Genomic DNA, 22,845 nt, shown 5'->3' with positions numbered 1-22,845 from the left:
CCCAGCTGATCGGCTGGGTCTTGCCCTGCACGGGAGAATGGAGCTGGAAAGCAAGTTAGCGGGGTGGGGAGGGAATCGGATTTTGCAGTAACCTTCCCCCAGGAGTGGGATGGGGATGGAGATTTTACAGTATCCTTCCCCTGCCACGCCCACCAAGCCACGCCCACAGAACCGGTAGTAAAAAAAAATTGAATCTCACCACTGCTCCTATTGCATAATGGCCATGAATTGCTATACCTCTGCATGAACTATATTGCCTTTGGAAGAACAAGGAAGAAACAAACAAAAAGAAATACCTTTCTATAGCTAGACCCACTTCTATTTGTACTGAAAAAAAAACCCCATGTTAATGCAGCTGAATTTTGCTGTCAAGCAGGTTAGATAAACTGCAAGTCCTTAGCTACCTGAAGAATAAAGTACCGTAGCAAATGTTTTAGCTATCTTAAGTAGAAAAATCCCACTCAGAATAAATTCAGAATACAAACACGATGTACTGCAATGCTTTTCCTGATAATATGATTGTCTTTAATTTCAAAACAAAACAGGTTTGGCGTAATGGTTAAGGCATCAAACTAGAAACTAGGAGGCTATAACTTCTTCCAGTCCTGTCTTAGGCACAAAACCAGCTAGATTTTCTTTCTTTCTGACTCAGGAAGGAAGGCAATGAAAAACCATTTCTGAAAAACCTTGCCAAAAAAGCTGCAGAGATTTGTCCAGGAAGTCTCCAAGAATCAGACATAAATTAATGGAAGGAGAAAACCTTCAAAAAAGGGATAGCATGCAGATGATCCATACAACTAGTTTGCTCCACACAAGTAGGAGCCATTGAAAAAATTTCAGGAGTATGAATGCACAATGCCATTGCTACTTATTTCCTGCCCTCAGAAGGCAAGGCATCATTTTCCTGCTGTGCATCAAATATAGCACTTTGCAAGCAGTCCTGGCTCAAGTGGTGCTGTCCAGTTTGTCTCCTGCACCTCAATTCATTATAGACAAAGAGAACACCAAGCCATCACTTGTGGCTACTGTGAAGGAAGGGGATGAAATCCAGTAACATTGATTTAAGCCTCTTTTGTATCTAGACAGTTTTTACATAGGAGTTAGTGGCTACCATGCTGAAGAGCCATTCAAAAGTTAAAGGGATTTCCTGAGTTAATTTTTTTTTCTAAAAAAGCCACCAGATTGGATAATTACCAGCCAAGAATACTGTAGAACCAGATTTCCCACATGGGTAGATAAATTATCCTTCTGTCTTTTAGACTCTCTTAGCATTAAGACTCAAACAGAAACTATTCAAATTTATTTAGATCCCCCCATCCTCACAGGGATTCTTCAAACGATTCCAATCTATGGGGTCACTAATGCTTGTTACTTCAACTGCACCCATAGAAATGTCGCAGAAACTTCCCTATGGCATCCTCTCATTTTATCAGTTGACTGCAAGATTCCTTGATACTAAGACATCTGCTAATCTTATTCTTTACTGTCTTCTGTTTTGTGCCTTTTGTGATTTGGCTCAGCACTCAAGTTGCAATGGTTGTGCTCCTTTCTCTATGACAAGCAGCAAAAAAGGATATGGGAAGGTCATTTATCAAATGTTATTTCTCAGCAAGTATCCAAACGTTGGGCAAATGTGGGTCAAAGCAATCTAGCCCAATTCTACTTTATATAAGAATGGAAAATGAATGAGAATTATTTTCAGGGGTGGGAGTCTACCAGTTCGGACTGGTTCCAGCTGGTTGCTGATCTTCGCTGTGGTTCGCTGTGACGAGCATGTGGGCCCATTTGCCTGCCACTGCCATTTCCTGTGCTTTATTTCCTTTTTTTAGAGCAATGGTTGCCAACTGGTGGGCCGGGGATCACTGGTGGTCCATGAGAAAAAATTGGTGGTCTGTAGAGAAATGTCACCCCCAAAGCAATTAATCTAGGCTGCACAGAAACACGAGGCTGTACCGCCCACATGGCCTGTGGGAACCCCAGGCTTGCATCACTTGCATTGCAAACAACATGAGGTAGCGAGGGGAGGGGGGAAAGGGCAGGCGGGGGACTTATCCCACTTGCCCCACGTGCCTGGCCTGGCCACCAGGCTGCTTCTTTCCGCTTCTTTCTTCTTCTGCTTTTGGCTGCATGCAAGGAAAGCAGCAGAAGTCTTTCTTTCTCTCCCCCAAACTCTGCCAGAAATGAGTCTTTGGGACCCTGCAAGGCCTCCTACTCTAAGAGGCTGTGCCAGCAAAGATTCATTTCTGGCAGAGGTTGTGGGAGAGAAAGAAAGACTTCTGCTGCTTCTACTGCTTTCCTTGCATGAAGCCAAAAGTCTCTCTCTCTCTCCTCCTGAGAACGGAGTTGGAAACAGTATCCTGCAATCCCAAATAAAGAATGATCAATGAGTAGGAAAACGGGGTGGGGAATTTTCCTGCAGACTTTTTTGGGGGATTTCTCCAGGGTCTCTGGTCCGTGGGATTTAAAATTATGAGTTTGGTGGTTCCTGAGGTCCAAAAGGTTGGCGACCCCTAATTTAGAGCACAGCTGATTCACACGGCAGAGCCGTTTGCTGTGCCTCAGCTGTTTTATCCACAGGGACTGCAGTAGAAGGTAAGTATTAGAGCTTTTAAAAATGTGGAGCACACGCACAAAGCACGTGATCACCAAAATGGTTGCTATACCAGTGGAATCCCATCCCTGAGTATTTTCCACATCTAAGTATTTCATTTCAAATTACAGGTAGTCCCTGAGTTGTTAAGGTGAATCACTGCAGTCACTTAATGACTGCAGTTGTTAAGTTAGTAACATGATTGTTAAGTCATTCTGGCTTCCCCATTGACTTTGCTTGTCAGAAGGTCACAAAAGGAGATCACAGAATCACCTTAAGGATGCATCATAAATTTGAACCAGTCGACAAGTGTCTGAATTTTTATTACATGACCGTGGGGATACTGCAATGGTCATAAGTGTGAAAAACGGTCACAAGTCACTTTTTTCAGTGCCATTGTAACTTTGAACAGTCACTAAATTAACTACTGTAAGTCAAGGACTACCTGTACTTTAAAACACCAGTAGTGTTTATGGACATTAAAGTTCTTCAGATAAATATGATACTTTCGAAATGCGTTTTTCAGACGTCTACACTAACCATTATTTTTCGCTAACAGTATACATCAAGAAAATCTGCAGATGTCAGCCAAACTTTTTCATGCAGTATGTAAATATGCATCTAGAACAGATAACTCCCTCTCTTTAATTAAACCAGGACCATTGGGATCTTTTTGTATAGAAAAGCGAAAGAAACTGACACCAGGAACCTCTCTTTAGGCCGTGAAGTATTCTCAGACTCTAGACAAGCTGGTGACTGGATTCTTCTGAAGAGAAAGGGAAAAGAGAAAAAAAAAGAGAGAAAAGAAAGAGAAAGAGAAAACTTCTTATTTGGACTAGGATCATCATGAGCACGAATCTCTTCCGGGTTCAGAAGTGGTATTCAGCAGGTTCTGACCAATTCTGGAGAACCAGTGGTAGAAATTTTGAGTCGTTCGGACAACCGGCAAATACCACCTCTGACTAGCCATGCCCCCACCTATTCTTTGTCTCCTGAGTCCCAGCTGATGAGCTGGGTCTTCTTTTGTTGCCCTGCACAGGAGAACAGAGCTGAAAAGCAGGTTAGTGGGGTGGGGAGGGAATGGGATTTTGCAGTAACCATCCCCTGGAGTGGGATGGGAGTGAAGATTTTACAGTATCCTTCCCCTGCCATGCCCAGCAAGCCACACCCACCAAAACACACCACACCCACCAAGATACACCCACAGAACCGGTAGTAAAAAAAAAATTGAACCCTACCACCGGGCTGCATAGTATTTCTGAACATTTTTCAACTCTGAGTCTTTGACTCTCACTCTGTTTCTGATTGAAGTCTAACAGCTGCCAATATTTAGTCATTATGCAGTATGGATCCCTCATATGGATACAGATACAGATAGATACAGATTCCCTTGTATCTGTAGAGGGGGGAGAGGGAGAGAGGGAGGGAGGGAAATGCCTTTAGACTTTATGAATCCTTTCCTTGTTCTCCATTAAGATCAGCAAACACTGTCCTCAGGAGTGCTATTCAAACAGCTAAAGGGCTCTCCAGTCTGAAGATATTCCAGGGGAGGGGCTGATAATCTCTTCTCTCCAGGTGGGCACTTTGATGCACAGTACACTCTTGGCTAATTTGTTTGTGCCAGGTGAATAAATTACTGGGGGGGGAGAAGGATTTTGAGTGGCAGGTGATAGATGATTTAACACATAAGACATCTTGTAGAGGTGAGGATATGTGGGAAATTCAAGGCTGAGGAACGGAACAGCTGCAACGTGAATTTGGGTGGCATCAGCACAGGATTATAAAGGGACACAATCATCTGCATGCCTGAAGCCAAACCTCCAACAGAAAAAATCTGCATGTGGTTTTCTAACCGTTATTCATTGTTTGGTGAAGGGCAATAGCTGCTATGGCAACGGCTGGAGCCCAGATTTCCTTATCAGGCAGTAAAGGAAAAACCAAGCTTTTAGACTGAGGTCCAGATTAAAGCTTTGATCTAGAGGGAGATCGAGTTCCCACCACAACCTATAAATCACTTCACACCTCAAAAAGAACCTAGTTCTTCTTGGTTGTCTCTTTGGGCTTCCATTATCTCTTTTTGCTGGCTGAATTTCCACTGACAACCTACAGAACACCTTATCTCCCTCAAATTTATGGACAGAGAGATCCTGCAAAGTGATCACAATGGGCAGACCTGAATAGGGAGTTATCAGCAAAATTAAGGCATCCTAACATTTATAAACACCTATTCTCTATTTTCTTCCTAGCATTTTTCCTGCAAGTGCAGGTTGTTGGTTTTTTTGTTTTTGATCAACCAAGTTTTGATCCATTCAGTTGTGACAAAAATTGACCAACTAACATGTCACTCAAGCTGAATTCCTGGCTGAGAGAAAAATAACTGGCCCAAAGCCACCCAACTAGCTTTATCAGGAGTAGAGCTCACAAGCTCCTGGTGCCTTAACCACTGGAACAAACTGCGTGCCTGTAAATTGTCATCAGCATGCTGTGTGCAAAGAAGCAGCCTTTGAAACAGCCCTCTTTTCCTGATTTTTTAACTGCTTTTCATTCAGCAGCTGAAGTTGAAAAACCAGGAAATAAAGATCAGGTAAGAGCCCGGGCGGGCGTGTGAGCAAAAACATCAGCAGACATAGAACCGGTTCTATGTCTGCTGCTCTTCAGAGCTACCGGTTCTACAGAGGTGGACAGAACCGGTAGAAACCCACCCCTTCTGCAGGCAGCATACATAATCTTTAATCCCAAAGTTTTAGTAACTTCATGGGAAACTTAGATCTTTCAATCAAATTCTATTTTGCAGTTAGGATTTAATTGCCTAAATTGTAATTGAGTTTACTGATGAAATGCATTATACCACCTAAATAACCCCTTTTCCTTCTCCTTAAATTATGAAGGTTTATGTTATTCAGAAATAATAGGTCCATATAAAGAGTTTGGCAGATTTGCTCTACAACTGAGGGATAACTGAACTTTGAAGTCTTCATTTTTTCCATTGTGAACCTTTTGAGTGCTGGTCTTCTACAATGCCATACTACTAAGAAAATTATATATCATTAGCATTGTGCTGATAAATCAAATTGCAGGTATGGTCTTATAATTGTCTAAAGACACTACAGTATAGGAATAGGGGTGATAACTGTTGGAGAAAAAAACCACTAGAAAAGTAAAACATGAAGTTCAGCAAGAGAGAGGGTTGTGGAATTTTGCCCAGACAACTAGGAATTAGAAATCCAGTTTAAAAGGAGCCAGCAGAATCAATTAATATTGATCCATAAATGTTTAATTTGGGACTCTGCAAGCATGAATGGCAACAGCAGCACTTATATGCAAGAATTTTTTTTTCTAAATTTATCCTTCTGGAGTAAAATAATATTTATGATACCAAGTTCAGTCAAGTAGGACTGGAAACTAAACAGAGTAAGTTAAATATTAAATATTGTTGGTTAAATATTGTTGACATAAATGTCTATGGAGATTCTCAGTCATCCAGGTCATGGTTGTTTCAAATGTGCTTTTTCAAGAGGCAACTGGACTTTCTGGTTTTTCTTTGAAGACATTTTGCTTCTCATCCAAGAAGCATATATAAGAGTTTAGATTCCCTTTTACTTTGTAGGAAAGACAATGTTGATGGGTGTACTTTCTCCCAATTACCACATTTTATGAAGTCTAGGATGTTTACTCAACTATACATTTACAACAAAAGAAACCAAGCCTCAAACTTATAGAACCAATTCTGTTTAGTGGCAATGACCCACCAATCAAGATGAGACAGATGGAAACCTACTTTTCTGAACTCCATGAAACTTCAGCTGGGATAGCCAGACTAAAGCACTTTCATTCACTCTGAAATCGATTGGTTTGCGTAAAGCATAAAGTTGCAAAGTGAAAGAAAAGCAGTTCCTATTTGAAGGACTGAACCTGTGAGGCTGGAGACCAATGGAACAGACATCTCCAACTCTCAAGGCAAGGAAAAGAATGGCCAAAAGTCTATTTATTCCAAAGGAAGCATAAAATGGGATTGAGTGTAAAAAGCTACCTGATCTGAAGCAGGTGCTTGAACCTTTCTTCTTGTGTCATGACATGGGCATAAAATTTAGAAACAAACAGCATTAACATATCACAACCACCCCTGAAAGTCTAGCAGCAGAAAGTTTTAAGGGAAAAATTGTCATCTGAAGACTGAGGAATAAAGGGAGCAAGTTGGGAATACTGATCAACAAAGCCCTTCCAAATGTATGCTCTGCACATACAGCAAAAGCTATTATGTGTATCCATATTATAATGGAGGCCAATGCCAAAGAAGTAAAGCCAGACAATCTGGGTCAACGTAAAAGTCAGACCTGCCTTCCTAAAAATGGAAATATTGACATGGTACCAATCAGCATACCAATTCACAATCTTACCACAATGATCCTGCTACCATTAAGGTGGAAGAAACAGACTGACAAGTGGAATAGGAAGGAGAGAATTCAATGCAAAAGAACTGCAGGGATGTTTAAGCAGATGTTGAACTCAGAATATATGTAATTGATGTAACCCTTCTAAAGATTCAGTATTGTTTGTTTGATCAATTGGCCCAAAGTAACGGATTAAACACATATCTCCATGTGATGAAGGAAACCAGACTCTGCGTATGCTGAAATTATTAGTGCTGTTTTATGTCTATACTTATATCAGAATCATGCAAGCATATCCTTTAAAGTTGGACTTTAAAGAAGCAGGATTGGAAGAGTATTGATCTCCTTGAATTTTAGTGTTAGAGAAGACCAACAAGATTATTGTGGGCAGCCAAGAAAGCAAACCAATGGATCATCAAGCAGATCAACTCAGAGTTCTTACACAATGCAGAAGTGATCAGGTTCAAATTATCCTACTTTGGTTGTTATGTGAACACTCAGCTCTCTGGGAAAAGTTTCTAATGCTGGGAAAGGTGAAAGGAAAAAGAAAAGGAGGATAGTTAACAGCAAGGCGGAATGGATCCAGTTGCAGTCACAACGTCTGCACCATTGGGAGACCTGAAATAACAGGTTTGGGATAGAGTGTTATGGGGGAGAAAATCTATGATATGTAGTCACTAGGAGTCAAAAACAACCTGATGCTCCATAATCAAGCAATCACCCAATCAGCTCTTACTCTCATTCAGAGGGAAGGGGGGGGACATATTCTGTGGAACACAGTTTTCAATGGGAACAAGACTGCTGAAAAAAGCTCCCTTAGGTTCCTCATTTAAAGAGTAAAACTTCTCCACAGTAGATGATAACTGAAATGTTCTTCTGCATATGAATTATGTTGGAATGAGATGCATGAGAATGCCAGTCTGGTAAGCACAATACAAAACACTACACTGCACCACCTCTTGGGCATATTCTTGAACTTTGATTCAAAAATCTCAGCTTCGGAGAATGCAAAATATTGCTCAGATATTGGCTAATGGTAATTTCTTTTCATTCTTGTCACATTTCAACGGCGTACTCGTATTCAAGGAAACTACAGATCAGTTTAGGGCACAATCTTATAAAAAAGATGTTGAGACTCTAGAAAAAGTACAGAGAAGAGCAACCAGGATGATGAGGGGACTGGAGGCTAAAACATACGACAAACGGTGGCAGGAACTGGGCTTGGCTAGTCTAGTAAAGAGAAGGACCAGGGGAGACATGATAGCGGTCTTCCAATATTTGAGGGGCTGCCACAGGGAGGAAGGGGCCAAGCTATTTTCTAAAGCACCTGAAGGCCAGACAAGGAATAATGGATGGAAACTGAACAAGGAGAGATTTAACCTGGAAATAAGGAGAAACTTTCTGACAGTGAGAACAATCAACCAGTGGAACAGCTTGCCCTCGGAAGTTGTGGGAGCGCCATCACTTGAGACTTTCAAGAAGAGATTGGACTGCCATTTGTCAGAAATGGTGTAGGGTCTCCCGCTTGGGCAGGGGGTTGGACTAGATGATCTACAAGGTCCCTTCCAACTCTGATTATCTGTATCTGTATCTACAACCGGTGCAACTTGGAAACATTTTGAACACTGGTATCTTAATGTAAGGATAAAAGAAATACATGTAGCCCTCAACTTACAACTACAATTGAGCTCAACATTTCTGTTGAGATAGTTGTTAAGTGAGTTTTGGTCCATTTTATGACTTTTCTTTCCACAATTGTTAAGTGAACCAAGGCAGTTGTTAAACTAGTAACATGGTTCTTAAGTAAATCTGGCTTCCCCATTGACTTTGCTTGTCAGGAGGTCACAAAAGGTGATCGCATGATCTTGGGACACAGCAACAGTTCTAAGTGTGAACTAGTTGCCAAGCAGTCAAATTTTCATCACATGACCATAGGGATGCTGCAACAGCCGTAGGTATGAAAAACGTTCATAAGTAACATTTTTTTCAGTGCCACTGTAACTTCAAATGGTCACTAAACGAATGGTTGTAATTCAAGGACTATCTGTACTGAAGTTATTTTCACAAAACATTCCAATACACATGCCTAGAAAATATTGTTTGGTTATAAAAGGAACTCCATTTTCCATACTCTGGTTTTTGATGGTTTATATTTCTTCAGCAGATATTGCTGGCAGAGATCTGCTCCTTTTAATTTTTTCTTTTCTGCTATCTCACTACTAGAATCCATGAAATAGGAACTGGGTAATTGCTTTGCTTTGCATCCTACAATCTTCCACATCATAAATCAGTTCATTCCCAATATTAAAATTACATCATAGCCAGGAGATCCTTGAAAGGATAACTGATTAGCCATTCCTCCATAGTCATTCCTCCAATTTAGAGGTGGTATTATAGTTATAAAGGTGGAACGGAGTAAATTATCTAGGCCAACTCCCAACCACTATAGTAGGTTGCCTTAGACTGGAGGATTCTAGTAGTTGCCAAGCCTGCTTTAATATTTTCACATGCTAATCTCAATCCTGACACCCTTTAATTTATAGAAAATCCTATTTCATGGTTCTTAATACCCGAACAGACACCAATTCAACTTTAAGAAAGTAGAAAGTCATTGGGCCAAGATTATCGGGATTGGCAAAAAAATGACATGAAAAAAAAATCAAATAGGGTAGCATATAAAGAAAGTGACTTCCAGAACTAGTAAGAAGCAAAATGTGGGAGAAAAAAACCCTATTACTGACATCCAGAAGAAATCTCTACTGAATGGTCTACATCGTATTTAGGCTGGATAAATTCTAGCAATCTGAACCATGTTTTTCTTTCCCTAGTTATACCAATAATAATTCATGAAAAGTTTCCACCTAGCCTTTCTTCCTCTATAGAACATATTTTAATTATTTTTATTGCTACTATATTTAAATAATGGGGGAGGGAGAGAAAGGAACAAAATTATAATGCAAATACATACATTCCCCAGCACATTAAAAAACCCTTTTTAAAATCTGAAAAAAAAATCAGAAAAGGGGGGAAAGAAACAAAATATATTATTGTAACACCAATCATAATTCTAAATATTATTAAATTACATTATTCCTAATACACATATATAATTATAATTCTTTTTAACCTACAGTATTTTGTATAAGTGAGTTCCATATTTCACTGTACTTATTCAATGTCGACATCTATAGGCAATCCTCTCATAGGTTATCCATAAAAATTGTCTATAGGAAATCCACTTATACATTTTGGAATCTTTGACGTGATGTTATGAGTTTGGCAAACTTGATAGCCGTGAGTGGATCTACTGCTAAGAGATATTGCTAAGTAGGGTTTTTTCAAAAAAAAAAAAAAACTTCACCTGCTCAAAATGCAACACCTATCAGCACTGAACATCTAGAAAAGTAACACTGTTAAAAGAAACAGCTAGATAGAATGTAATCATTGTCTATTTATCTATTTCCATTGACTTGTGCAAGCATTCTTTTTCAGCAGATTTTTACCATACCAAGGCAATACACAATCAGTCTCTATCCCTATGCATTTTAATCTGACATGCCTTATTTCTGTCCTCCTTGTGTTGACTGTATCTGTGTATGTGCACGCAGACTTGTACTTTTGATTTCTGTGCTCTGAGTAGTTCATTGCTAAGACTAGATCTGCTTTCAGCCAATCGAGGAAGCAGTGAGTTCCATCGCATTGACTGGCTAGTCTGTATTGTCTGATCTTACAAGAATTTTTGGAAATAGCAGTTCCCCTGCAACTTGAACAAGTGGCCTATTTTCTTATTACAAACAGAACTGCACCAACTACTACAACTAGAAACAGGTGCATCTAGTAAATTACAGCCGGTGGTTTATTTTGCTTGTTCAAACCTAGCTACCTAGGTTCTTCCTCTCAGAACAAGCAAAAAGAAGAATTACCCAGAGTTCATTATTTATATCCTTGTGGGAACAACATATTTATTTAGCATATGGCAAATATATGGACTCAATGTTAATGTCCAGTCCATCCAGCCATTCAAGGACAGGATTGTCTATATTGAAAAAAAATCAGACATTGGGTTGGGGTAAGCTCTTGATGGACATTCGGACACAATGTGATGGATATTTTGTCAAGGAGCACCAGAGACAAGACCCTACTTAAGCAATGAGTCCTGGCAGACACCATGTTAGGTACTGATCCTGTTCAGAGTTGACCAATGCTGGCGAGGAAGGTCAAAACCTGGCACCTTCTGTGTAGAGTCATCTACGTAACTGCCTGTATTCAGCAGCCCATTTCGCTTCCCACTGTGTGTTGATGTCAAAGTTGTTAGACAGCTGTTGAGTGAGTGCCAGAGAGGGCTTCCTGGATTTAAGCCTGTCAGTTGATAGATGAGGAAGATCAGCAGGCATAGGAAGAAGTAGGTTTCTCATAACTTTGTTGTACTCCTTCACTAAAGCTTCCTGCCTACATAGAGCTTGTGGTACAATGTGGCTGAAGACGGGAGCCAGAAAGCAGGAGTAGATTTTATGCAGTTGCTTATGGTCCTCATTGTATCATTTAGTCTAGCATCGATCTTGCTGGTGGGGGCAGCTATTAAGCCAAACAGAGGTGCAGTATTCAGCTGTGGAGTAGACCCACCCTAGTGCTGGGGTGAGGCTCCCCATCTTGATCCTAAACAAACACCTTTAAGATAAGTTAGGACTGCAACACATGCAGCCTGAGGAGCAGACAGCAATCCTAATAAAGTAAAGGGTGCTAAAATAAAATAAAAAAACTGACATAGTAGAATGGTAAAACCAGCTACTGGCTGTATTGGGATATAATGAATAATCCATAGGTTAATACTGCAAGTCAAAACAGCAACAAACCTCTAATACACATTCTGACTTCATTCTCTTTTATACTAACCGAAGTCTCTACACGCACAAAATGTGACTGATTTTATCTATAATATACTGAAACATGGCGATTTCAGAATACAGTTTATGAGTCTAGCTGTTATTTTGTCACTATCAGAATTCAGATTGACTATAATGCTCGTGTCAACTCATAAAATATTTCTATGGTCTTTTTAGAATTGCCAACAGAAAGGGAGGGAGGAAAGGGGTTGGAAAAAGCAGTGTGGCAGCTTGGAAATCGAAAGTGCATTCCATCCATAGTTTTTCAGAGATAGTAACTAGGTGACTGCTGTGCAAAAATCTAACTGGGGAACATGATTGATGGCTCTTGGCTATGGATGTGTCTCACTGGAGAATATGAATTATGATACACCCGGGGAGGGGGGGAAAAACCAGGGTCAAGAGTGACAATGAATTATGTATCTCAGAGTCGGCTACACCCAGGCAGTGCTGGACATGTTAACTCCCAATAAATCCTTTGAAGTTTTGGAAGTTCGGATCAAGACGCATGATTTAATTGCGGTAACTGCCGGAATCCTGACAGCTTGTTTCCAATCACATGCTAATATTGCAGCTAATATATATCGTAACCTTCTGATTTTTCAAGTACAGAGTGAAGGGTGACTCTGTGAATCCATGGTTTACTGCGGTAAGCTAAATTATGGTCCAAACTGACACAACAATTGTAATCTACGTGATAAAATTGTTCTAATAGAACAGAGAAAATATCCTCTTGTATTCTGAGTGGTACATTAATAAGAGCAGTAAGATTTTAAAAAATATATTTTGAAGTGTCCGTGTTATACACACGAGTCATTTTGCACCATTGTTTCTAATTTAGTGCATTATACTAACTTGCCCATCGTTTTCTGAATAAAAATCATTAATATTGGCTCTATGCTCCTTTTGAGGAAAAAAAATAGGATTGTTCATGCTGGTTTTATGAAAGCTAACTTTTATGTCATAATGTTCAGTTAAAATACTACTTAAAAAATACCTTTATGTAATTTGAACATTCTAGATCTCTTATATTTACTTAGATCTTAAAAATTATAATTCTGATCTTATTGCAATGTATTTTCAAATGGTGTCCAACTTAATACTGTATACTCAAAAATTTTCAACTAATTTATTTCATTCTTGTCTGAATTGTGGTTATGAACTTGATATATTTTCTCACTACAGCTTATTTTTCCATTAGATGCCTTCCTATCAGCCAGTCAAGTGCGGTCAGTGGCAGCAAGTTTTGAGACATGGAAGCCAAACTCTCTGGAAACCACCGAGATGCCCACATCCCTCTATTGCAACAAGATCAAATCACATCAAGCCATACTCATCAAATTTACACCTGCTTCTATTTCTTCTCCTTTCTCTGTTACCTCCTTTGTATGTTCTAGCATCTTTTTTTATCTGCCATACATAGATACTGCAAGTGGGCTCAACATCATCACCTAATCATTGGTGCAACAAACCATAATTAAAAATGGTACAATGGTAAACTTACTATAGGTAGTCCTCAACTTATGACCACCATTGAGCCCACACTTTCTGTTGTTAAGTGAGACATTTTGTGAAGTGAGTTTTGCCCCATTTTATGACCTTTCCATCCACAGTTGTTAAGTGAGTCACTACAATTGATAAATTAGTCACCCGGTTGTTAAGTGAATCTGGCTTCCCCACTGACTTTGTTTGTCAGAAGGTCACAAAAGGAGATCACATGACCTTGGGACATGGCAACGGTCATAAGTATGAACCAGTTGCCAAGGAAAGGTCGTAACTGTGAAAACAGCCACAGGTCACATTTTTTCAGTGCTGTTGTAACTTTGAATAATCACTAAGTGAACTGTTGTGAGTTGTACCTGTACCTGTTATACCTGTACTTCTTTAATTCTAATCACCCCCTTCTGAAATCTGTTTTCTTTCTATAGAGAAATCTGCTAGACTCACTAGCATCTACACCTGCATGTATTGTGTGAACCTGTGCAAAGCTGGCTGAGGAGCTCTGGGAGTTGAGTTGTCAAGGTTGGGAACCCCTGGTGTAGACTGTCCCTATCCTATCATAAAGGCCTGAGCAGTGCCAAACTAGTATTCAATACATGTAGCCCTTGACTTATGACAATTGAGCCCCAAATTTCTGTTGTTAAGCGAGACCTTTGTTCGGTGAATTTTGCACCATTTTACGATCTTTCTTGCCACCGTTGATAAGCAAATCATTGCACTTAAGTTCAGTCACATGGTTGTTAAAGTGACTCTGGCCTCTCTGTTGACTTTGCTGGTCAGAAAGTTGCCAAAAGGAAACCACGTGACCCCGGGACATGGTGACCTTCATAAATACAAATCAGTGGCCAAGCATCCAAATGTAAGCCACATGACCACGGGGAAGCTATTCACAGTCGACGGTGTCCTGAGTCACTTGTTTCCGGGCCATTGTAACTTCAAACCAAGGGTCTTCAAACTTGGCAAGTTTTAAGACTTGTGGACGTCAACTCCCAGAATTCCTGAGCTAACATGACTGGAGGAGGAATTCTGGGAGCTGACGTCCAGAAGTCTTAAAACTATCAAGTTTGAAGACCCCTGCTTCAAATGGTCACTAAATGAACTGTTATAAGTAGAGGACTACCTGTATTTCGATCCTTCGTTAGGAATGACCAATACATCATCTGGTAATATAGCTGGGTGTTCTTGAATTTATTGCTATGGCAGAAGAATCAAAGAAAAGCCATTCTTTGCTGCAAGTGACCTGTGCCAGCTGCATCCATTTCCAATCATGCCAGGGGCTTCCATCAGAGTCAGCAATATCATTGAGCAAGGCTCCGAAGGCAGCCAGGAGCCATGGATATTATCAGTCCTCTAATCTAGCCACTGTGCAGTATTCCCCAGTCCCTGTTCGCCTATCCCTACCAAGCAGGTGCGATCTTTAGCTGCCATGCTGAGAGTTTAATTGCTGAAACCCGGGGACCAGCTGCTCTTACGCATCTCCCAATTTGTTTCCAGCAAGCCGGCCTATCATCATCTATGCTATAGAGGGTGATATTAATGGGAGTTGAGGGGTGGCTATGCAATGATACTCCTGGGACAAAGAATTTCATTCCCCCCAACATATATTTGAATCTCTCTCCTTTGTTCTTCTGCAACATTTGGGATCATCTAGAAAGCCTGACTGTTATTCTTACAGACAGGCAGGAAGGGAAGAAAATACACCTTTCCTTTTAGGAAGGTATGGGCTGAAATCACTGTACCCTGCCTATTCTAGCCTTGGTTGTACTTATTTGATGTGAACGCTCCTTTAAGAGCCACAGATAATATTTCAATCTCAATAGCTTCACAACGATAATATAACAACATCAACATTCCTTAAAAGAGGTTGATAATCCAACAGATCTCAAGGATATCCAGTTGACAATTTTTGGTCTGTATCTGGAGATGTAGTACTATGCTTGCTTGAAATAGGATTTTTTTTAAAAAAAATACTGTTTGGGATTTTATATAGAAAAATACCCTGTATGGAGCTAAAGAAGAAGATACATACTGCAAAATATAGGAGCAAGAAAATACGATGCAAGATTAATAACACTTTGATGATGAAGCTTGCAGAAAATTTAGTTATGTAAGAAAAATTTGATAGACACATAAATTAAATTGAAAGCATTTCTTTTATCAAACAAAAGGAGAGCAAATGTCAATATATAGAACTTGTAGGAAAGCATAATCTGAAATGTAGGAAGATGTTGGTGTTAATAATAATTAAGTAGTAAAGTTTTTTTAATTAAAAATGTATACAATGACTCAATAGCCTTCAGATGGAAGGTAGAGCAAGTCAATTGAAACTACCATTTTTGACATATCTGCAATCCATCCACACATATGCCACCTACACTTCATTTGGCAAAGCCTGTCAGATTTGGCAGGTTCACTTCAAATGGAGTTTGCTCCAACCATCCATTGCTATTGCTCCCTGAAGGTAGATACCAGCAGCATCATATGCAAAATTTGGACCATAAATGCGGCTCCATAATTCCTACCAGAAACCTGGTAGAACAGGTGTGACTACAACGACCCAGGAAAGAAATAGACAAGTAATAACTAGTAAAAGTTATTGCTGAAGGAAAATAATTTTGAGTGCTGGTCAGGGTAGACATTCTCTAGGACTCTAGGGAAAATGAGCATTGCCAAATTCACAGTCCTAAACCAGAACTAAGAATGGATCATTTACAGTTAAAACATCATGCAATAACTCATTTGACTTTGCACAAAGGAAATTGCCACTTATAGATGCTATAGAAGTAGAGACTTAAACCTTTTGTAGTTGTAACCTATTCTCTTCTGAAAAACCTGGGACATAACATAAGAATGTAGACTACCAAGTTTGTTCAAGGGAAAGATGAACTATGTCTTGCACCAAGTGGGAGATGCTACCTAAGTGAGTTGTGAGATTGAGGATAATAATCTTTTCAGCAGTGGAGGTGGAATGAGCAACAGACACCACTATAGGCTTTATCCAGTCTAACCAAATGTGCCGCCTCCTTGCACTTGCACCATCAATGCTAGTTCTTCACTCCTATTCCAATCATTTGGAATGGGCACAATTGGTACCATCTTAGCCAAGGGGTATTCTAGTATATGCTCTACTTCCAGATCTGATTTTACAGGTCAAGGACTGGCAAGAAACTAGCTATTTCCTACAGTTCCTGAGCAAAATACTAAGTCAGGGACAATGTAGAAAATTAAATGGGAAGAGGCCCCAATTGCCAGAGTCACCTGAAACACACAGGGTTCATTGATGTAGGAAAGAGCTTGCCAGCGGTGATAGTTGTAGGGAGGTTTTTGAGCAAAAAGCCTTGGCAAAGTAAAACCTTAGCGAACTGTAGCGCACAGGAAATAATCAGCACACAGGAAATAATCAGGAAATGCCATATCTCTAATCATCTAAGCCCTAGCCAAAACTGTTCTTAAATTTAAAAAGTAATCTAGCCATACTTACTCCCACTAGGGCCAGTTATACATAGAGGACATAACACTAGGAAAGCCTATTTCAGCTAAATTATTTTATAGGCAATGTTATAAGATTAGGAACTCCAGGTCTTTGGCAGGAAAGACATCTAGAAAGCTCTAAAACTTTCCTGACCTCTAATGATTGTCTGGATTTTCATAGCCCAGATCTGGTAGCCCTCAATAAGGTGACCTAGTTGACCAAACTGACTCTGAGCATGACCTTTCTCTTTTTGGCAAGCTACGCAGAGTTACATTTTTGTCGTGCATAATCAAAGGTATAAATATTCCTGTCATTGAAGAATATTGCCATTTGAAAATTTACAATCTTAAGATTTCATCACTGGCCCTTTTTGCATGCTCTTGACACCATCAGTAGCTTCCTTGATTTTTAGTTCTATGTTACTTATAAGAATCTATCTGTTGATACTTGCAGCCCTTGGAAAGCTCTGAATTGGGATAGTGACATTTAATTTAAGCTAATTGCTAGGCATTAGGCACCCTAATAAAGAGGCAATGTAGGAAACGAAGAGCATGTGGCTAATTAAAGGGGTTGTATCTTCAGCTCCCCTGACACATTTCTTCCACAGTATGCCAACCTGTGGCACAAATTTAGCAAAAGAGCAGCTTATTTGTCTGCTCAAGTAAAAATAGTCTGAAGGCAGCGTAAAGACTAACAAACTTTCAATGGCATAAATTTACATCGTCAAGTTTTTTATGGGAACCCCAAGTGGCAAATACAGACAAACTAACCAAACTGCTTTATATGATAACCAAGTCACTTCATGACAATGACACCCAATGCATTTCTCCCCCTGCTTTCTAGCACTGACAGAAGAACATCAATTCCTACTTAGAAATATTCACAAAATTCACTCTCCTGGCATCTCCTGCAATCTGTTCTGGCCACTAAAAAGCCATTTTGATGCCTTTACATCATCATTCAGTCTGGTCATATATGAGACAAGTCAATCTTATTGGGAATTAATTTTGAGTGGTTGATTGATTTCAACAGAAAAGAGAGGAGGAGGAGATGTTTTTCTGGAAAATTGGCAATCTGGAGAGAAGAAACTATTTTAGAAGGAAGACAATGACAGTCAACTGGCATAATGCAACAAGATTAATTGTTTGCATACTTTTCAATCTCCCCCAATTCTACAATGTCTCTATCAAAAGAAACAAAAATGAGAGACTGGCAGCTGAATTTCTAAAAAATGTCCTCTATCCATTAATACAACACCTATAAACTTAAAGATTAGGGGGCCGCCTCAGTGATGTATTTTTCATAAGTGATTTTCTTCTCTTTCTTAACTGCTATAATAATCTTAGCTATAGCTTCTCAATCGGGTAATGAGGAAAACTTGAAGAAATAGAAATTGGATAAAATAGCTTCCTAGTTTCCTTTTGGTCTCTACAATTATGTTCACATTGCTAAACCACAATTTTTTAAAAATCTGTATTTTGTTGGCCAAGCCACAATTGGCTGGATTCACACATCACATAAGCTATAAACTATAATTACAGCTGATATACCACAATGGTTATAACCATGACTTATAAAGTTATAAACCCAATTTTATTATAGCATAATAGTATATGTGATCCTGGTCCATAAGCTGATACAAATTCAGATGAATATCTCCCACACCAAAACACACCTTACCTGTTACAGAAATTCTCATAGTTGCCTCCAAAGGTCTATTGTTATCCAGGGCCCTGCTCAAACGTAGTTCTCCAGTACTGTGGTTCAAGAGAACAAGTTTCAATTCATTGCCTTGCTCAAAACTGTATGTAAGACTATCAGAAACATCAGGATCATAGGCTGGGATCTTGCCAATCACTCCAGTGGGGAAACTGCTGGATTTGTTGGTGATGTAGTTATTGAATATGATCTCAAAGTTTTTCAAGACTGGAACGTTGTCATTCTTATCCAGTAAACGAACATGGACAGTAGCCCGGCTTACCAGAGGAGCTGAAGTAGCTTGGACTACTATGACATACTCAGACTTGGTCTCATAATCCAAATCCATCAGTGCTGTCAGCTCTCCTGAGAAGATATCAAGTTGGAAGACCTCTGGAATATTACCTTCCACTATCTGATACATAATTTGAGCATTGGTACCCTCATCTGGATCACTGGCAGTGATTCGGGACACCACTAAGCCTATTGGACTATTTTCTTCCACAAAGATGTCAAACTCATCATGCTCAAAGACAGGAGGGTTGTCATTGACATCAAGAATAGTGATATGGACATCAATTGGAGTCCTCATGGCCGGTACTCCCTTATCAACTGCATATGCTCTAAGCTCATAGAGTGGAACATTTTCCCTGTCCAGTCTACGCAACGTCCTAACAATACCAGAGGTGGTTTCAATTATGAAGTCCCCGTCACCATCATCTCCTCCCTGAAAGGTATAGAACACTCTCCCATTCATTCCAGAGTCTCTGTCTGTAGCAGAAACCTGCAGGACACTTGTGAAACCAGGTACATCTTCATAGACAGATCCTTGGTAATTATCCCTTAAAAACTGAGGTGCATTGTCATTGACATCATTAACCAATATTTCTAGATAGGTGGTATCTGATTTCTGTGGGATGCCATTGTCACGAGCTGTAATTGCCAAAGTATAAGATACTTGGTCTTCATAATCCAATTCCATCTGAGTTGTCACAGCACCAGTATCTATATCAATTTTGAACTGAGGAATACTGTCTTCCATGAAGTAAGTAATACGAGCATTCTCCCCTGTATCTTCATCCGTAGCACTGATAATAACTACAGTAGTACCCACTGGACTGTCCTCATTGATGTTAACAGTGTAGTGGGAGCTCTGGAACACTGGCCGATGTGTATTAGCATCAGTTACATTAACAAAGACCTGAGCTGTGTCAAACCGAGTACCATCAGACGCTGTGATTGTAAGAAGGTACTGCCGCTCTAATTTATAATCCAAGGGTAGGGCCAGAGTGATGAGACCACCACCACTCTGGCTGGTGATGGAGAAGCGATTGCGAGTATTCCCATTTGTGATCTGGTAGGTGATGACGCTGTTGACATCCCGATCAATGGCCGAGACAATAAGAACACTGGTGCCCACTGCTGCATCTTCATTGAGGCGCATGGTATATTCTCTTTGCGTGAATTCAGGATTGTTATCATTGACATCCAGAACGGTAATACTAACACTTGCTGAAGAAGTCATTGGAGGGCTACCATGATCTCTGGCCTCAACCCCAAATTTATAGAAGTCCACAGCTTCACGGTCCAAACCAGAAGCCACTACAATCCATCCTGTGTTGTTATTGATCATAAAAGGGAAATCGGGACTCATGTCAACCAGAGCATATTCAAGTCGGGCATTCTCCCCAGAATCTGCGTCAATGGCTTGGATGTGAATAACAGAATAGCCCACAGGTACATTTTCCAACACTGTGGACTGGAAAGGGGTGCTAACAAAAATAGGGGCATTGTCATTCACATCCAGTACTTGGATGGTCACCAGCCCACTAATGTTGGAAAGGGGAGGCCTTCCTCCATCTTGAGCCCTAATGCGAAGAGTGTATTCCTTATTCATCTCATAATCAAGCTGGCTGACTACGTCAATATTACCTATTTGGGCATCTATGTAAAATTGTCCCCGAGTGTTACCACTCATGATGCTATAATGCACCATAGCATTGCTGCCTTTGTCCCTGTCTGTGGCATTTACCTGCAGGATGTGGGTGTTCGAGGCCACATTCTCAGGTACCTGTACAACATAACGTTTCTCACTGAACTGCGGTGAGTTGTCATTGTCATCTTCCACTGTAATATGAATTGTGGCCGTGCTGCTACGTGCTCCTGGGTCTCGGCCCTGGTCATTGGCCTCCACAATCAGCTGATAGGACTCCACAGCTTCTCTGTCCACAAGGCCATTGGTGCGGATGACTCCAGACTTGGGGTCAATCTCAAAGATCCTGTTGGCCCCATTTCCATTCAAGATGCGGTACAGGATGTTGGCATTGGGGCTGGCATCGCCATCGGTTGCTCTCACTGTCAACACTTCATAGCCAACCTCAAGGTTCTCCCTCATGCTCTCCTTATACTCCTGCTGCTCAAACACAGGATCATGATCGTTGGTGTCACTGACAGTGATTGTGAGTGTGGCGAGAGCTGTGCGACGCGGTATGCCGTGGTCTGTCGCTGTCACCCGGAACACGTGGGTGCTTTTGGTTTCTCGATCCAGCTCTTCAGCTGTGGTTACGGCTCCTGTCTGGGGATCAATGGCAAAGAAGCTGTTGGAGCGGCTGTCGAAGAGGGCATCCATGGAGTAGTCCAAGCGGCCCGCATCCCCCTCATCGGGGTCCATGGCCCTCAGCAAGATCACAGGTGTGCCTGCTGGTCTGTTCTCCGGCACGGATACTTGGTAGGTGGGCATCTGGAACTGGGGGCCGGTGTTCACATCCCGCTTCCTTCTGTTGCTCCCCTCCCCTTGGCAGCCGCACCTCTCCGAGGGCCACAGCTTCTCCAGCTCCTGCTGGGAAGAGCCCACAGCCAGGAGCCAGCGGCCCAAGGTCTTCTCCTCATCATCGCAGACTTGGCAAGAGAGCCCCAACCGTAATGGGCGTCCAGGCCGGAGGCACAGGGCTCGTGAGGAGGGAAGGATCAGTTCTCCCTGGGGATGCAACAACGGCCCACGCGTGTCTCTAACGTCGCCTTCGCCGCCTTGCACCGTGCACCTTGGCTGGCAGCCGCCCCGCCAGCTAGCGGGCGGCAAAGGAATGTGGGTGCCCGGTTTCAAGCACAGAGTCCGGCTTCGCCCTCTGCGGAATCGGCCGCCCGGAACCGGGGCCAAGAGAAGGTGGCTTAACAGCAACAGCTCTCCATCCTCGCCTGCCGCCGCCGCCGCCGCCGCAACACCATCGCACCGCGGCCCCAGCAGGTGCGCCCAGAGGCCGCGGGCCGGACGCGAAACCCGGCAAAGCCACAGCGGCTGCAGCTCGGCGCAAGCGGCCGGTTCGCTCGAGGGTGACAGCGGCCGCTCAGGCAGCCGAGGGTCCCTGAAGGGGGCGCAGAGAGGGGGCGGTTCGGGGCCGTCGGCGCGGCAACGGGGGATCCCCAGCGCCAGCAGTAGCAGCACAGCCCGGCCGGGGGCGCCGCCACCGCCGCCGCCCATCTCCCACCGCCCGCAGTCCGGTTTTCGTTTTGTCCGTCCAGCGATCAGCAACTGCGCTTCATGCCAAATGGGAGATCCGGGCCGACGGGTGGCCCCCCCACCACCGCCGCCGCCGCCGGGTTCTCCCGATGAGCCCGAGCAGGTCCGCCGCCGCCGCCGCCGCCTGCTCTCCCGCCGCAGCCAGCTAAGGTCTCGCCGCCTGCCAAGCAAGCCCGGCTCGCCTCCGCTGCGGCAGCAGCTCTGCGAGGCTCATTTCCATAGACCTGCGGCTCTTAAAGGAGCCGCGTCAGGCTAGCTGCTGAAGAAGAAGAAAAAAAAAAAGGCTGGTGCGCGGTGGGGCCTCCCTTCTGCACGGCCAGGTTGTCCTCTTGTGGGCAGCAGCAACCTCAGGGCAAGAGGACTTGCTCAACCGCCTCGCACCCTCTGCTCGAATGGCTTAGGATCCGTCCCCCGCCAAAACGCAGCGCGTGCACGGAGGATTCCGGTGTTTCCCTCAGCACCTTCGACCAATCAAGGACTGGAGAATCGCGGCGGGGAGGCCTCCCGACGCGGCGCATTTGCAAGTTCCTCACTCGAGACCAAGGTTGAAAGGCAGCCTTGAGGGCTCGGCCCTGGAATCCCAAAGCAGTCAGAACCAGTCTGCCTGTGAATATGCTTTTCCTTCACCTGTTGGAGAATTAAAACAAGAGCACTTCCAGGCAGGCAGGCAGGCAGGTACCTCTTGAGTGCCGTAAACCCAAAGAGGTTTGCCCAAAAATGATCTCTGAAAGGATGCCAGAGGGAAGGAAAAACATGGTGGGGGTGAGAAATGGAGGACAACTGGCCCTCCCCAA

General features: G+C 42.2%; 1 protein-coding gene across 6 annotated transcripts in view; it reads right to left on the bottom strand.

Annotated features, from left to right (window-relative positions):
* CELSR2 (cadherin EGF LAG seven-pass G-type receptor 2) overlaps positions 1–22,315 on the bottom strand; it is a 115,009-nt gene extending 92,694 nt beyond the window's left edge. For 4 of the 6 annotated variants that reach the window (XM_087929719.1, XM_087929715.1, XM_087929717.1 and 1 more), the window contains exon 1: positions 18,517–22,315. In XM_087929719.1, the coding sequence (XP_087785845.1) occupies positions 18,517–22,012 (3,496 nt within the window). In that variant the 5' untranslated portion in view covers positions 22,013–22,315. The remainder of the gene's footprint in view (positions 1–18,516) is intronic. The other 2 variants (XM_026716884.2, XM_087929716.1) reach the window with 1 other exon arrangement.
* Positions 22,316–22,845: the final 530 nt, after the last annotated feature.

The sequence above is a fragment of the Pseudonaja textilis genome, chromosome 3, assembly GCF_049901715.1.
Source record: "Pseudonaja textilis isolate UNSWEBS1 chromosome 3, rPseTex1.2, whole genome shotgun sequence".
Lineage (NCBI taxonomy): Eukaryota > Metazoa > Chordata > Lepidosauria > Squamata > Elapidae > Pseudonaja > Pseudonaja textilis.
This window is presented reverse-complemented; position numbering and strand designations above follow the sequence as displayed.